The sequence below is a fragment of the Perognathus longimembris genome, chromosome 28, assembly GCF_023159225.1.
Source record: "Perognathus longimembris pacificus isolate PPM17 chromosome 28, ASM2315922v1, whole genome shotgun sequence".
In the NCBI taxonomy this organism is placed as follows: Eukaryota; Metazoa; Chordata; class Mammalia; order Rodentia; family Heteromyidae; genus Perognathus; species Perognathus longimembris.
Window position 1 is genome coordinate 102,779,431 of NC_063188.1, and position 16,647 is coordinate 102,796,077.

At 41.1% G+C, this 16,647-nt stretch overlaps 1 protein-coding gene across 1 annotated transcript in view; it reads left to right on the forward strand.

The window, feature by feature from the left end:
- Positions 1-16,647, forward strand: part of Scml2 (Scm polycomb group protein like 2) — a 61,413-nt gene that overhangs the window by 15,735 nt on the left and 29,031 nt on the right. The window contains exon 6 of the mRNA XM_048335494.1: positions 2,047-2,135. Coding sequence (XP_048191451.1) covers positions 2,047-2,135 — 89 coding nt within the window. The remainder of the gene's footprint in view (positions 1-2,046; positions 2,136-16,647) is intronic.

The following is a 16,647-nucleotide window of genomic DNA, read 5'->3' on the forward strand; positions in this document are numbered from 1 at the left end:
TGAACAACCTGTTATAACCAACACCCAAGAAAGGAACTAGAAAATGATCAGCATTTCAGAAATGCCACTTCTGCTGATTATCAGTTATAAACCTCAACCTTCCCAAAGGTAACTATGAGGAAGACTTTTCTAACATTATAAAATAATATTATTTGCTTTTCAATTTTTATACATATTTTATCATTTTGTTATTCTAATTTGTGTTTGACTTTAGGCAATTATAGAATTAAGAAAAATGTTATACTTAGAAAAATCTTAAATAATAGCTTAGGATAAGATGGGAGTTAAGAGAAGGCATGTCAAGTAGACTCTGGGTTTCTATTATTTTCCTGTGCTTATTGCATTGTTGTTTTTTTAATTGTTTGTTTATTTGTTTTGTTTTTTGTTGCCAGTCCTGGGGCTTGGACTCAGGGCCTGAGCACTGTCCCTGGCTTCTTTTTGCTCAAGGCTAGCACTCTACCACTTGAGCCAAAGCATCACTTCTGGCTTTTTTCTATATAGGTGGTGCTGAGTAATTGAACCCAGGGTTTAATGCATGCTAGGCAAGCGCTCTATTGCTAAGCCACATTCCCAGCCCTCATGCATGCTCTCCTTGAGTCACAATGGCATCCCACTTCAGCTCTCCATTGGGGTTGATCTGGTTTGGTAGTATTTTTTTTTTCTTTTTTTGGCCAGTCCTGGGCCTTGAACTCAGGGCCTGAGCACTGTCCCTGGCTTCTTTTTGCTCAAGGCTAGCACTCTGCCACTTGAGCCACAGTGCCACTTCTGGCCGTTTTCTATATATGTGGTGCTGGGGAATCGAACTCAGGGCTTCATGTATATGAGGCGAGCACTTTACCACTAGGCCACATTCCCAGCCCTGCATTGTTTTTTAAAATCACCTTTCTATTGATTAATCAATTCATCTTTAGTTATTGACATTAGTATACTTCTCTTAAATACTTCATGTGTGTCAGTAACCAGAATAAATATAGTTTTTAAAAAATTGGTCATCCCAGGGTTTGAACCACAGGCAAGCACTTTGGCATTTCAGCCATGCCCCTACTCCCCCTTTTACTTTTTCATTATTTTAAAAATAAGGCCTTGCCTTTTTTTCCTGGGCTTCCCTGGCTACAGTCTTCCTATTTATGTCTCTCATGAAGCTGACATAATAGGTGCACACCACTGTGCCCAGCGTTTTAGTGGTAGAGATGGTGTTTTCTAGACTTTTTTGCCCAGGTTGGACTTGAACTATGATCCTCCCATTTTCAATCTCCTGGGTGGCTAGGATTTACAAACATGAGCCACCCCGTCTGGCTATAGGGTTTTAATTTTTTTTGCAATAACACATGCAATTAAATGCATTGTTATTTGTATACATTTAAGCCAGGGGCTCTAAGGAGTCTTTTGTAACCTTTGTCCGTGAGTTTTTGGTTGTTAGTGATAGAATGAAATCTCTCTTTCTGAGCTCTGACTTTTCATCTTCTTTAATATTACGACCTATCTCCAAACATATACATGTTTGTTGATTAACTTTAGCCAGTACCTTCTCTGAAATGTAAGTTTCTAAAAGTAACAAAAAGAGAATGCATTTGTTCTTTTTTGTACATGTCCTAAGTCCCTAAAAAAAGAAACAGTAGGGAAACTGGGAGAGAGACAGGGAAGAGGAGACAGGGTTAAGAGAGAATATGGCCTAGTGGCAAGAGTGCTTGCCTCGTATACATGAAGCCCTGTGTTCGATTCCTCAGCACCACATATATAGAAAATGGCTGGAAGTGGTAAGAGTGCTAGCCTTGAGCAAAAAAGAAGCCAGGGACAGTACTCAGGCCCTGAGTTTAAGGCCTAGGATTGGCAAAAAAAGAAGAAAGAATTGTACTCATTACCTGATTCATGTAACTATAACTCCTCTGTATAACAACCTTCAATAACAATAAAAATAAAAATAAATTAAAAAGAAAACCATTCTCTTAAGGGGAATGAATGGTGAATGAAACCTATTTTCTTATATTAACCTGCTAGTATTACTGGGAAGGTTCTTCATGATATCTAATTTATTTTTTGAAATAGGATACCAGATGAGCGTGTCATCTTGGCCTATGTTTCTCCTGAAGACATTAAATGAAGCTGAGATGGCATCTCCTACATTATTCAAGATGGTAATAAAGGTGTTATAATACTTCTTAAGTCACTAGATAAGTAATATTGTTAGTTTTTAGGGCCACCATAACAAAGTACTACAGATGGCTTAACATTTATTTTATCACAATTGTGAAAGTCTAAGATTAAAGTGCCTTCAAGGTTTGTTTCTAGTGAGGCCAATCCTTGGCTTACTGATAGCTGCCTTCTTGTGTCTTCAAATGGCCTCTTTGTGTGTGCATCCCATAAGTTTTATCCTTGTTCTGTTTTATCTGTCATGCTAGGCTAAAGCCCTATCTCTGAATATTATTACTTTGGTGCTTAGTTCTTTAACATGGGAATTTGGTGGTAGGGTACATGTGTCAAAATTCAGCTCCTAGTAATAGCTTAGATAATTGAACTTATTTTTTCACAGTTCTGGAGGCTAGGAGTCTGAGATCAATGTGTATGCCAGCTTGGTTTCTTTGCAGCCTTTTTGTAGATGCTATGTTCTGCGTATTTGTACATGGGCTATATATCTATATTTTACTTTCCTTGCATACTGGATTAGAATCTCCCCTCCCCAATTAGACCTCATCTTAACATATTTCTTTAAAGACCCTATTCCAAAATAAACAGCCAACTCTATTTGAGGACTTTGTTTTTCTTTGTGAGTCTGTATGTCCTGCCATTTGAGCCAAGGTTCCAATCTGTTTTGGCTTTAGTTATTTTGGTAAGGTCTCATGTTTTTTGTCCTGGGCCAGCCTCAGGTGTCAATTCTATCTGTAACCCCTCACATGTAGCTGGAACCACAGGCATTCAGCATCACACCTATATTATTGAGATAGGAGTCTTGCTAACTTCTTTTCTAGACAAATCTTGAAAGGTGATCTTCCCAATCTCTGCTTCCTGAGTCGCTGGGATTACAGAAGAACTTTATTTGTAGATTTATTATAAATGGTTTTGATCAAGCACAGTCAAAAATAATGAGTGAAAAATTAAAAATTTCCCCAGGTCTTGGCGGCTCATACCTTTAATCCTAGCTACTCAAGAGCCTGAACTCTTAGAATCACGGCTCAAAGCCAGCCCAGGCAGGAAAGTCCATGAGATTCTTATCTCCAACAGACTACTCAGAAAAAGCCAGAAGTGGCTCTGTGGAGCACTAGCCTTGAGTGCAAAGAGGCTCAGGGATAGCACCTAGGCCCAGAGTTTAAGCCTCAGAACTGGCCAAAAAGAAAACAACTTAAAACATTTAAAAACAAAAAAATTAATTCTTGCATGTTCTTTGTGTGGTTCATTTGATGTGGATAAACTCTCAATCCTGAATTATTGTCAGTTGTGTTTAAATTGTTACATAATCTGCTGAGTGGTTCCCTAACCCCTGCCCTTAATTTTGTGAAAATATGCTTCCTAAAGAAAATAGTGCCCAAGTGTTGGTGGCTCTTGCCTGTAATCCTGGCTATTCAGTAGACTGAAATCTGAGGATTGCTGTTTGAAGCCAGCCCAGGCAGGAAAGTTTATGAGACTCTTACTCAATAAACTACAAAAATAAAGCTGAAGTGGATCTGTGGCTCAAGAAGTACAGCACTAGCCATCCTTGAGCTCGAAAGCTCAGGGAAGCACCTAGGCCCAGATTTCAATCCCAGAACTGGCAGAAAGAAAAAAAAAGAAAAGAAAAAGAAGATAGCATCCAGAAAGCGAGGTACTGCTTTTGGCTAAATGTCGTAAGCCAAAAATACACATAATGTGTGTAAGTGATGATGTAAAAATTTTAGGTTTGTTGAGAGATAGCTAGTTTTTAGCTGAAGTTGGATAGCATTATGGGGGAAACGAATCAAGTGTCATCAGTACAGTATTAAACTGTCTTCTAAGCATTCACACTTTTTCCTCAATGTTGGCCTCCTTGAAACTGTGTACCCGTGGAAATCAAGAGTGTACTGTAGTCCCATTCTAAGGTACTCGGGATTAGAATTTCAATCTATGGATTTGGATCATGACGTGTTTCATTTTATGACTGTAAATCATAAAGAAACTCAATTATAACCACTCATTAGTCAAAGAAAGTTAGCACTCTTTTCTTTGATCTTAGAAAAGAAAAGGATGCTTTCTCTATTGGAAGCAGATGTTCTTTCCACTTTTTTTTCCAGTTCTGGGCTTTGAACTCTGGTCTTGGTTGCTGCCCCTGAGGTTTTGTGCTGAAGGCTAGTGCTCTGCCACTTGAGTTTTTTGTGTGTGTGATTAACTGGAAATGAATGAGTCTCACAGACTTTTCTGCCAGGTCTTGCTTTGAACCTTGAGCCTCAGATCTCAACCTCCTGACTATCAAGGATTATAGCTTTGAGAGCCACTGGTGTCAGCTAGAACATGTTTTAAGTATTGATAAATACTATTGAATTGTATTCCAAAGAGGTATTCCAATTTTGTTCCACCATTAGCACAAAGATGTATTTGTGTTTGTACTCTTTTTCTAATACTGTATATTACCCATCTTTTACCTTTTTATGCCATTTCAGGAGATGATGGGAATAGGAATGGTATTCTATTTTAGTTTGTATTGCATTGATGAGAGGTGAAAGTGAGTTTTTAAAACTTAATTGCTGGGCATGTGGCTTAGTGGTAGAGTTCTTGGCTAGCATGCAGGAAGCCCTGGGTTTGATTCCTCAGCACCACATACCCAGAGGAAGTGGCGCTGTAGCTCAAGTGGCAGAGTGCTAGCCTAAAGCAAAAAGAAGCCAGGGGCAGTGCTCAGGCCTTGAGTACAAGCCCCAGGCCTGGCAAAAAAATACCCCCAAACACAAAAAACAAACCCTTTAATTGCCTTTTGTTTTCCTGTAAATTACCTAATTAATTGATAGCCTTTGCCTGGTTCTCTGTTGAATTTCTTTTCTTATTGGTTTGTGGGTACCCTTTTCAGCCAAGCAGGAAACTTGCTACTGGCATCTGGATAGTCAGTTAATCAGGGAGCTCTACCACATAGCCCCCTAATTATTTCTTTATTCTTTCTTTCTAAAAGTACCTCTCATGCAGACTTTCCTCTTGCATCTGTTAAACGAACCTTTTAATTGTTCCTAATCGTTAACTCTTCTACACAACTGCTGGAAATGTTTCTGACACAAAATCTTCCTATGACATTCATTCCAGTGCTTTAAAACCCAGTGACAACCAGGATGAAAAGTAAATTTCTTGGTTTAACATTTTATGTCCTGTTTTATCTGGTTTGCAGTTGCCACACCCTATTTTGGATTTTATATTCCAAATTGCTTGTAATCTGTAGATGCCAGGGTTCCTTTTTAAGAGCTGTGTTTTGCCTCATGATGACTTTTCCTGACTGACTCCTTAAGTCAGGCATTAAATCTATTCCCTAGATTATTTCCTTTCTCATTCTTATACTTCTGTAGAATTTTATGTATATCTCAGCCATTGTATGTATTAAACTATATTGTTTTTATTAGTTCTCTTATTTCTTAGAATGTGTGCTTCTTTATTTTTTGTGTACATTTAATTTTATTAGTTAATTTTGTGCTTACAATGGACCTGGAACTCCAACTGTATGCTCCCGTTTGGCCCTTTCTGTTTATAGCTACAGCTTTATCATTTGAGCCTTACCTACACTCTGGCTTCTTCCTGGTTATTTGGGGATGAAAGTTTCTTCAATTTGTCTGTCTAGATTGGTTTTGAATGCCAATTCTAAGATCTTAGCCTCTTGAGTAGCTAGGGTTATAGGCATGAGCCATTCTACCTGGCTTTTAAAAATATATTTTGTATTTTTTGATGTTATTAGGGTTTGAACTCAGGGCTTCAAAGTTAACATACGAGTACTCTACCACTTGGGCCATTTCACCAGCCTTTTGGTTATTGTTTTGAAATAGAAGTTTGATTTATATGTAGGTCAGCCTGTGTCTTGATCTTATTTGTGTTTCCCCTTGAATCTGGAGTGAAAGTTACATGCCACTGTGACATTGTCTGAGGTAGAGTCTTGCAAACTTTTTTGCCCAATCTGACCTCAAACTTCAGTCCTCCTATTTCTACTTCCCAAGTAGGTAGGATTACAAGCTTGAACCACTGCACTCAGAAGCATATGAGCTCCTTTTAAGCAATGAAGTTGTCTTCATATTCTTAGTGCCTACCTTAGGTCCTGAGCATATGCTTATATAAGAAGGTAAATACATATGGAGAAAGCAAATGGTTTTTTAAAAATAATTTATTTATTAATTAAACAAAAATTTTTGACAAGGTGTTGTGCACAACGGGTACAGTTACATAGTAGGGCAGTGTGTACATTTCTTGTGATATCTTACACCCTGTTTTTCTTTCCCTTCCCTAGGTCAGGTAGACATATATACAATACACAGTGTACCAAGAACATATACAGTAGCCACGTGACCTATGCCAAAGAAAATTCGCCTAGGGCTTTAAATGTAATGTTGACAGTAGACAATATGTCAACAATAGTCTTATATGAACGTACATACATAGCTTTTGAGCTATTGTGATCCACTGAGAGGTCTATTTTTGACCTTTATATGTTGAGTAGTTGCTTGGTTTTAGTTACATAATGTAAGGTCACTGACCCAAACCTGTGGGAAATACCATTTGACAAGAAGTTTTTGGTTTCGCAGATCTGGTCTCTACTGTCTCCCCTTCCCCCCTCCTTAGCAGTCATATATCAAGGAGATCATGCCCCTTTGTTTTCTGTGTTCTAGGCTTGTCTCGCTCAACATTATTTGTTCAAGTTCTGACCATTTCCCTGCGAATACCAATATTTCAACATTTCTAATCGCTATGTAGTATTCCATTGTGTATAGGTACCATATTTTTTGGATACATTCATCTGTGGAGGGGCATCTGGGTTGTTTCCATATTTTGGCTATTGTGAATTGTGCAGCGATAAATATGGAAGTGCAAATGTCTTTTTGATATCTTGGGACCTGTTGTTCAGGATAGATGCCTAGGAGTGGTATGGCTGGGTCATAGGGTAGGTCTATGTTGAGCTTTTTTTTTCTGCTTTATTTTACTTTTTATTATGGGTATTTGTAAATATACATAAAGGTTAATAATATAAGAAACATAAATATACCATTTTTCCAGCTTGTAGCAACCATGGACAATTTCTCCATTTGTTTTATCTATCTTTTTCTTACTTTGGGGTGAGAAAAAGAGTAAAGTACATTCCAACTCCTGCTATAATGTTTGATTTTTTTAAATTTTAATTTATTTATTAATTGAACACAATTTTTTTGACAAGGTGTTGTGCAAAAAGGGCACAGTTACATAGTAGGGCAGTGTGTACATTTCTTGTGATATCTTACGCCCTATTTTTCTATCCCTTCTCTAGGTCAGGTAGACATATATACAATATACAATGTATCAAGAACATATACAGTAGCCACATGGCCACGCCCAAGGAAGTTCACCTAGGGCTTTAAATGCAATGTCAATATTAGACAATATGTCGACAGTAGTCTTATATGAACATACATACATAGCTTTTGAGCTATTGTATTCCCGAGAGGTCAATTTTTGACCTTTATATGTTGAGTAATTGTTTGGTTTTAGTTACATACTGTTGGGTTGCTGCCCCAATCATGTGGGGAATACTATTTGACAAGCAGTTTTTGGTTTCACAGACTTAGTCTCTACTGTCTCTACGTCACCCTTTCTTAACAGTTATATATGAGGGAGATCATGCCCCTTTGTTTTCTGTGTTCTAGGCTTGTCTCGCTCAACATTATTTGTTCGAGTTCTGACCATTTCCCTGCGAATAACAATATTTCACCATTCCTAATCACTATGTAGTATTCCATTGTGTATAAGTACCATATTTTTTGGATCCATTCGTCTGTGGAGGGGCATCTGGGTTGTTTCCATATTTTGGCTATTGTGAATTGTGCTGCAATAAACATGGAAGTACAGATGTCTTTTTGATATCTTGGAGTTTGCTGTTTAGGATAGATGCCTAGGAGTGGTATGGCTGGGTCATAGGGTAGGTCTATATTGAGCTTTTTGAGAAACCTCCATACTGTTCTCCCAAGTGGTTGTACTAATTTGCACTCCCACCAACAATGGAGGAGGGTTCCTCTTTCCCCGCACCCACTCCAGCATTTGTTGTTGCCTGAGTTTGGAGTATAGGCCATTCTCACTGGAGTGAGGTGGTATCTCAGGGTTGTTTTTATTTGCATTTCCTTTACTTCCAGGGATGTTGAACATTTCCTCATATGTTTCTTTGCCATTTTTATCTCTTCTCTTGTGAAGTCTCTCTTTAGTTCCTTTGCCCATTTCCTAATTGGTTTACTGGGCTTGGAGGGGCTTAGTTTTTTGAGTTCTCTGTAGATGACAGATATTAGGCCTTTGTCTGTTGCTGTGCTGGTAAAGATCCTTTCCCATATGGTTGGCTGTCTTTCTATTTTGGTGGCTATGTCCTTAGCTGTGCAGAAACTTTTTATTTTGTAGTAGTCCCATTTGTTGATTTTCTCCCCTAACTGTTGTGCCCCTGGGACTCTATTCAGGAAGTTCCTTCCTGTGCCTATAAGTTCTAGCATCTTTCCTACTCTGTCCTTCAGTAGTTTCAAGGATTCAGGTCTGATGTTGAGGTCCTTGATCCATTTTGAGTTGATCTTGGTGCATGGTGATAGGCTAGGGTCCACCTTGAGTTTTCTGCATATGGCTGCTCAGTTTTCCCAGCACCAGTAGTTGAAGAGGCTCTGTTTATTCCATTGTATGTCTTTAGCTCCTTTGTCGAATATCAGCTGACTGTAAGAGTGCGGTTTTATTTCTGCATCTTCAATTCTAATCCATTGGTCTTCAGGTCTGTTTTTATACCAATACCAGGCTGTTTTTGTTATGATGGTTCTATAGTAGAGCTTGAAGTCTGGTATTGTGATACCTCCTGCACTGCTTTTTTTGCCTAGAATTGCTTTGGCTATTCTAGGTCATTTGCTGTTCCATATGAATTTATGGGTTGCTTTCTCTATTTCAGTGAAGAATGTAGCTGGGATTTTGATGGGGATTGCATTGAATTTGTATAACAATTTGGGCAATATGGCCATTTTCACTATATTGATTCTGCCTACCCATGAGCATGGGAGGTCTTTCCATCTCCTTGTGTCTTCTTTGATTTCCCTTATTAGATTTTTATAGTTCTCATTAAATAGGTCCGTCACTTCTTTGGTTAGGTTGATCCCTAGGTACTTTATTCTTTTTTTGGCTTCTGTAAAAGGAATTATTTCCATAATTTCCTTTTCTGCTTATATATTGCTGGTGTACAGAAAAGCTGCTGACTTTTGTGGATTGATTTTGTAGCCTGCTACTTTGCCAAAATGGTTTATTAGGTGTAGGAGTTTGGGGACTGAGTTTTTTGGGTCCTTCAGATATAAGATCATGTCATCTGCGAATAGTGGTAGCTTGATTTCTTCCTTGCCGATGTGTATCCCTTTGATGTCCTCCTCTTGTCTTATTGCTATAGCTAGGGATTCCAGCACTATATTGAAAAGAAGTGGGGAGAGTGGGCATCCTTGTCTTGTTCCTGAGTTTAGGGGGAATGATTTTAGTTTCTCCCCATTTAATATGATGTCAGTTGGTCTGTTGTATATGGCTTTTATTGTTTTCAGGAATGTTCCATCTATTCCTGTTCTCTCCAGAGCTTTTAATAAGTATGGATGTTGTATTTTGTAAAAGGCTTTTTGGGCATCGACTGAGATAACAATGTGATTCTTGATTTTAGTTCTGTTGATGTGGAGCATTACATTGATTGATTTATGGATGTTGAGCCATCCTTGTGACTGTGGGATGAAGTCTACTTGGTCATGATGTATAATTTTCTTGATCAGTTTCTGGATCCTGTTAGCTAATATTTTATTGAGGAGCTTTGCGTCTGTGTTCATTAGTGATATTGGTCTGTAGTTCTCTTTTTTTGTTGGGTCTTTGCCTGGTTTGGGGATGAGTATAATATTAGCTTCATAGAATGAGTTTTGGATTTCTCCTTCTGTTTCTATTTTGCGGAAGGATTTGAGGAGTATTGGTATTAGCTCCTCACTAAAAGTTTTATAGAATTCGTTGGTGAATCCATCTGGGCCTGGGCTTTTCTTTGTTGGGAAGCTCTTGATTACCCCCTGTATCTCGCTGTAAGTTATTGGTTTATTTAGTTGATTTATTTCTTCTTGGTTCAGTTTGGGCAGTTTATACTTCTCTAAGAATTGATCCATTTCTGTAAAATTATTGTTTTTTTAGAGAGTAGAGGTTCTGGAGATAGGTCCTTATGATTGTTTGAATGTCGTGTGTATTTGTTGTAATTTTTCCGGTGGAGTCCCTGATTTTATGTATATGAATCTCTTCTCTTCTTTTTTTTTGTAAGTCTTGCGAGGGGTCTGTTGATTTTATTTATTTTCTCAAAGAACCAGCTTTTAGTCTTATTTATTTGTTGAATGGTCTTTCTATTTTCAATCAGATTTATCTCTTTTTTAATCTTTGTGATCTCTCTCCTCCTAGTCATTTAGATTTGATAATTTCTTGTTTCTCCAGTTGTTTTAGTTTCATCATGAGGTTATTCACCTGCTCTGCTTCCAATCTTGTAATGTGGGTGCTGAGGGCGATGATCTTGCCCCTCAGTACTGCCTTAGCTGTATCCCATAGGTTTCTTTGTGATGTATTTTCATTGTCATTGTGGCTTATGAATTCGTTAATTTCATCCTTAATTTGGTCTGTGGCCCAAGTGTTAGATAACAGTGAGGGGTTTAGCCTCCAAGAATGTGTATAGCCTCTGTGGTAACCGTTGTTATTGAGGGTTACCTTTATTCCACTGTGGTCAGATATAATACATGGGATGACGTCAATACTTTTGTATTTGCTGAGGTTCTTTGTGTGGGCTATGACATGGTCTATTTTGGAGTATGATCCATGGACTGCTGAGAAGAAGGTGTATTGGGTCTCTGTAGGGTGGAAGATTCTGTATAGATCTGTCAGATCCATTTGGGATATGGTGTTACTTAGGTCCTCAGCTCCCTTGCTAATCCTCTGGGTGTTGGATCTGTCTCTTGGAGAGAGTGGGGTATTAAAGTCACCCACTATGATTGTGTTTGGGTCTATCTTGTTCTGTAGTTCTTTGAGAATTTGCTTGACATATGTCGGGCCTCTTTTGTTTGGTGAGTATACATTTATCACCGTGATGTCTTGATTCTGGATTTTTCCTTGTATTAGAATGTAGTATCCTTCTTTGTCTTTTTGAGTTGATTTTAATGAGAAATCCAGCTTGTCTGAGATCAGGATGGCTACTCCTGCCGTTTTGGTAGGGGCGTTTGCTTGGAAGATCTTGCTCCATCCTTTCATTCGTAGCCTGTTTTTGTCCCTTGCTGTAAGATGGGTCTCTTTTAGACAATAGATGGCCACTTTTTGTTTGCGGATCCACTCTGTCAGTCTGCTCCTCTTTATCGGAGAGTTTATACCGTTTATATTCAAAGAGATTAAGGATAAGAATGTTTTTTCACCTTCCATTTTCCTGTTAGGCTGTTTTTCCTCTCTTTTTTTTCCTTGTCTTTAGTGAGCTGCTCTTTCTGTTGGGTTCTGGCTATTGTAGTTTCTTTCTGTTTCTGTCTGTGTGTCCTGTATGATTTCCGTTGGGTGGGGTTTCTGTTTCTGTTTCTGTTTCTGTAGGGCTGGTTTTTTTTTTTTTTTTTTTTTTTTTTTGCCAGTCCTGGGCCTTGGACTCAGGGCCTGAGCACTGTCCCTGGCTTCTTCCCGCTCAAGGCTAGCACTCTGCCACCTGAGCCACAGCGCCCCTTCTGGCCATTTTCTGTATATGTGGTGCTGGGGAATCAAACCCAGGGCCTCATGTATATGAAGCAGGCACTCTTGTCACTAGGCCATATCCCCATAGGGCTGGTTTTTTATTCACATACTCCTTTAGATTCTCTTTGCTATGGAAAGATCTGGTTTTTCCCTCAAATATGAATTCTAGTTTCGCTGGATATCTGATTCTGGGTTGGCAATTGTTGGCTTGTAGGACTTGCATGGTGTTCTTCCCCTCTCTTCCTAGTTGTAGGTATGTGTGGAGAGGTCTGCTGTTATTCGGATCCTTTTCCCATTGTAATAAATTTCTTTCTTCGCGTTGGCTGCATTCAATATTTGCTCTTTATTCTTGAGATATGAAGTCTTGATTATTAGGTGCCTGGGCGAGGATTTTCTAGGGTCTGGTCTGCCAGGCGTCCTATAGGCTTCGGTTACCTGGGTGAGGTCCCTTGTGAGATTGGGGAAGTTTTCTGCAATCACTTTATTGAAAATATGTTGAAGCCCTCTGCTCTGGTGTTTGGCTCCTTCTTCTATTCCAGTTATGCGCAGATTATATCTTTTGTCTTTGTCCACTAGCTCCTGGATTAGTCTGCCCTGGAGCTTTACCATTTCTTGAAGTGTGGTAATTTTCTGGTCCTTATCGGCTGCATCATCATCCAAGAGAGAGATTCGGGATTCAATATGGTCAATTCTTTGTGCTGTGCATTCAAGTGTGGAGTTTATGGATGTCAGGGAGCTATTTATGGTTGCCAGATCAGCTCTGATCGTGGAAATTTCTTCCTTTAAAGAGTTGTATTTTAAATCTATTTTTTCATGCATTTCACTTCTCAGGATGTTAAGGTCTTCTTTAACGGAGGTTTGCACTGTATCCATTTTTGCTTCCATTTCTTTCTTGGTTTTCTGAAGGTCCTTCGAGACTTCCACTCTAAACTCGTGGAATTGTTTTCTGATTTCGTTCCTGAGGCTTTCCATCATTTCTGCTATCATAGCCTCAGTTGTTTTTTTATTCTCCATGTCCTCTTCGGTCATACTGCTTTTTGGAGCTGGCGAGTTGGCTTGCCCTTTCATGAAATTTGTTATATTTCTTTGTGATTTGCACATCTGGAAATCTGTAGGTGGCTTCCCTGGTTTGGCTCTGTGTTGGTTCCCGTTGGTCCGTCAGTGGGAGACTTGTTTGTGTCCTGGCTGTGGGTTTGAGTTTGGCTGTTGAACCTTACTGCCCAATGGGTGAGCATGACCGTCTCAGTTGTTGCCGGGGTGGTCACCCTCCCTGCACTTGGGGGTGGGTAGGTTCTGTGTCTTTCTCTGCAGGATAGTGTCCTGCCACTATGTTGTGCTGACCCTAGCGTGCCCCTGGTGGGGGTTTGCTGGTCGCTAATTCAGCATCACGTGGAGGCTTATCTCTTCTTTGGTTCTTTTTTCCACTCGGTACCTTGGTCAGAGGAGCTCAGCTCTCAGATTGAGATTTGCCGCTGAGAGGCGGCTCGGCCCCCTGTGTGGATGGCTCCTGTTGGAGCAGGTGTTGCTGTTGAGGGGCGGCCCGCCCACCTGTGCAGAGTGCGCCTATCAGAGTAGGTGCTGCCACTGGGGGGCCCTGCCCACCTGTGCAGAGTGCGCCTATCCGAGTGGGCGCTGCTGCTGGGGGGGGGGGCCCTGCCCACCTGTGCAGAGTGCTCCTATCAGAGCAGGTGTTGCTGCTGAGGGGGCAGCTTGCCCACTTGTGCGCTCCCACGGGGAGGTTGGGCAGGAGATCCTCCTGCTGGAGGGCTAGCACGCTGGCCCTCCGGGGGGTGCGTGCATGTGCACTCTAGTGCTTCCTTTGGGGACATGCTGCCCCGAGTTGTTGGAGGGTGCTTGTGTCCTCTTCTCGAGGGAGTTTGCTGTGGGGGTGGTATGCATGCGCCCCAGCAGGATCAAGTATCCAGGTGCAGGTTGGTGCCCACAGACTCTCTGTGCCTCTGCTGTGAGGGGGGCATGTGTTCAGGCCCAGGTGACCCTGCTGTGCTGGTGTTGCTCACCAGTGAGCCTGTGACTGTTGTTCAAAAAGTCCACGAGGCCCAGGCGCCTCAGGTGGGGCTTCCAATGCCTACCAGTCCCCGGGCCCCTGCTGGGGAGGGGGCAGGGCCGGTGCAGCCAGGTTCTGGCTCCTCTGCTGGGGCTTTGGGGGGGATGTTTTGGCGTTGCTCCACCTCTGTTAGTTCCCGTGTCCTCCCAGAGGCTGTAGGGTCCTAGCGCCACCAGCTATGCAGCTGCTTTGTTCCCTTGGGGTAGGGAGGGGGAGGGAGGGAGCTCTAGCTTCTTTGTAGGGTTTGGGTCTCTGCTAGAGCTGGTCTCCCGTTTTGGGGGGGGGTGGTAATGGGGAACTTACTGGTCCTGGATTGTGTGTGTGTCCCGCGCTGCTGTGGGCTTTTCAAGGCTGTGGTGCTGGGGTGCAGCCATCGGTCATTTGGTGGTGGCGGTCCCAGCTCTCCCCATCTGCACCACCTGGCTCCCCTGCTGCTTACTTCTGATCCCTGCCGTTTGGTCCCGCAGCTCCGGTCCCTCACCGCCGTCTGTCTCGGCCGGTCTGCACTCCTTCTGGGGTCTGTGGAGCTCCTGCTGTCTGGACTCTGCACTCCTGTCGTGACTTTTTGGCTGTTGGTTTGCTGGCGCCGGGTCCCCTTTCCCAGCCTGGCCCTGTTTGGGCCAGGGTCGGTGGGTACCCCGGAGATTTTCCGGCTCCGTGCAGGTTATAGGCTGTTCCTTTTTTGTTCTTTTTCATTTCCTGTGTTTCTCTGTTGCTTCTGGTTGTTGGGTTTGCTGGATTCTTGATGAGGTTTTGGGTGCTGTAGTTCCCAGCTCACTATTCAGTTGGAGCAAGTTGGGGTGCCTCCCTATCATGATGGCGCCATCTTCCCTTCGCAAATGGGTTTTGGTTTAGATATTTTGAGGTATCTTTGGGAAATCTGAGGTATGACTACCAGGTTGTTTGAAGTAAAGGGTGTAGAATTTAAAAACAAAATTTTTTTCAGGGATATGAGTTTAGAGGTTTTTAGCATAAATAACAGTGATAGAAATGTTTGACCATGAAGGAGTAAATCCAGAGAATATAATATGTAAGAAGAAATAGACACATCTGGTTAAGAACATTTAGAAAAACCCACCTATCTTTATAGGTGGATAAAGGAATAGGAGCAATCTTAGAAGTAGAAAGAGGTGGAAAACAAGAATGACCTTCTATCACTGAACTTAGAAGAGCCAAGGGTTACAAGAATTAAGACATGCAATCAGTCTCAAGCACAACTCACAATTTCACAGTACCTGGTCTATGTCATATGACTAGCTGGGAGATGAGAAAGTACATGAGAATGTGCTAAAGTCTGGGTGAAAAGCATCTGTAGAAAGCTATATTTTTAATTGCGGGGGCATAATATTCAGAGTTAATTCTAATAGCTTCAATTTACTATTTATCTAAATATACTTCACATTCATATTTCTGTGTGATAGGAAAGTAACAAAAGCTGGAGGAGCATTCATACATAAGTTGAATGTCTACTGTGCAGCAAGCTTACTCTCTGGTTAGGAAGAAAGTCAGCCAGATTAAATAATAAACGTAATGAGGATATACAGTTAACCTTAAGAAGAATAGTAGAGGGTTGGAGTAGTTACTATATGGAATTGAAGAGGAAACAGTCTAGGGACACATGCCATTATTTTGGATGGCTCAGCTGAAGAAGCACAAAAATGTATGGCACTACAGGTAATAAACATGTGAGACTTTTCTCCAGCAGTTCTTAGCAGCTAAATATAAATAATTGGGTGAGACAATTGGTAACGAACTAAGGTTTTGAAATAATGGGCAAGAACAAGGAAACACCTTGTTTAGGGTATTGAGAAGAGAGTAGTGACATGATGTTCTGTAATCTTGTTGTGAGAGGACATGATGGACTGTTTGAGTCTTTGGGCCTCTTCTGTATCAAGTAGTTCTCAGTTGAGAAGAGGATGTGGCCCAATTCCCATCAGGAATATCTTCTAGTATTACACTGTGAGAGGGTTGGTATTATTACTGACTTCTAGTGAAGAGACCAGGAATGCTGCTGAACTCCTATAACACATAGAAAGGCTCCCAAAACAAAGGGTGTTGTGGCCCTGAATGTCAGTAGTGCCAATGATGAGAAACCTCTAATCTGTATTAATTCCTTGGTAATCTCATTGTATTTCCTAGATTTAAATACAGATAATGTGTCGATTACTTTCATATTTATTTATTTATTTATTTATTTATTTATTTGGGCCAGTCCTGGGCCTTGGACTCAGGGCCTGAGCACTGTCCCTGGGTTCCTTTTTTCTCAAGGCTAGCACTCTGCCACTTGAGCCACAGCGCCACTTCTGGCCATTTTCTGTATATGTGGTGCTGGGGAATCGAACCCAGGGCCTCATGTATACCAGGCAAGCTCTCTTGCCACTAGGCCATATCCCAAGCCCCTCATATTTATATTTTGAATCCAGACCTTTTGCTTAAAGACATTGTACTTTGTTTTTTTATTTTCCTGCCTGTCACTTTTGATGGCTTATATCTTTATTGAAACTTTTTTTTTGCCAGTTCTGGGGCTTGAACTCAGGGCCTGAGCACTGTCCCTGGCTTCTTTTTGCTCAAGGCTAGCACTCTACCACTTGAGCCACAGCACCACTCCCAGAATTTTCTATATATGTGGTGCTGAGGCACCAAACCCAGGGCTTCATGTATACGAGTCGAGCACTTTACAACTGGGCCACATTCCCAGCCACTATTGA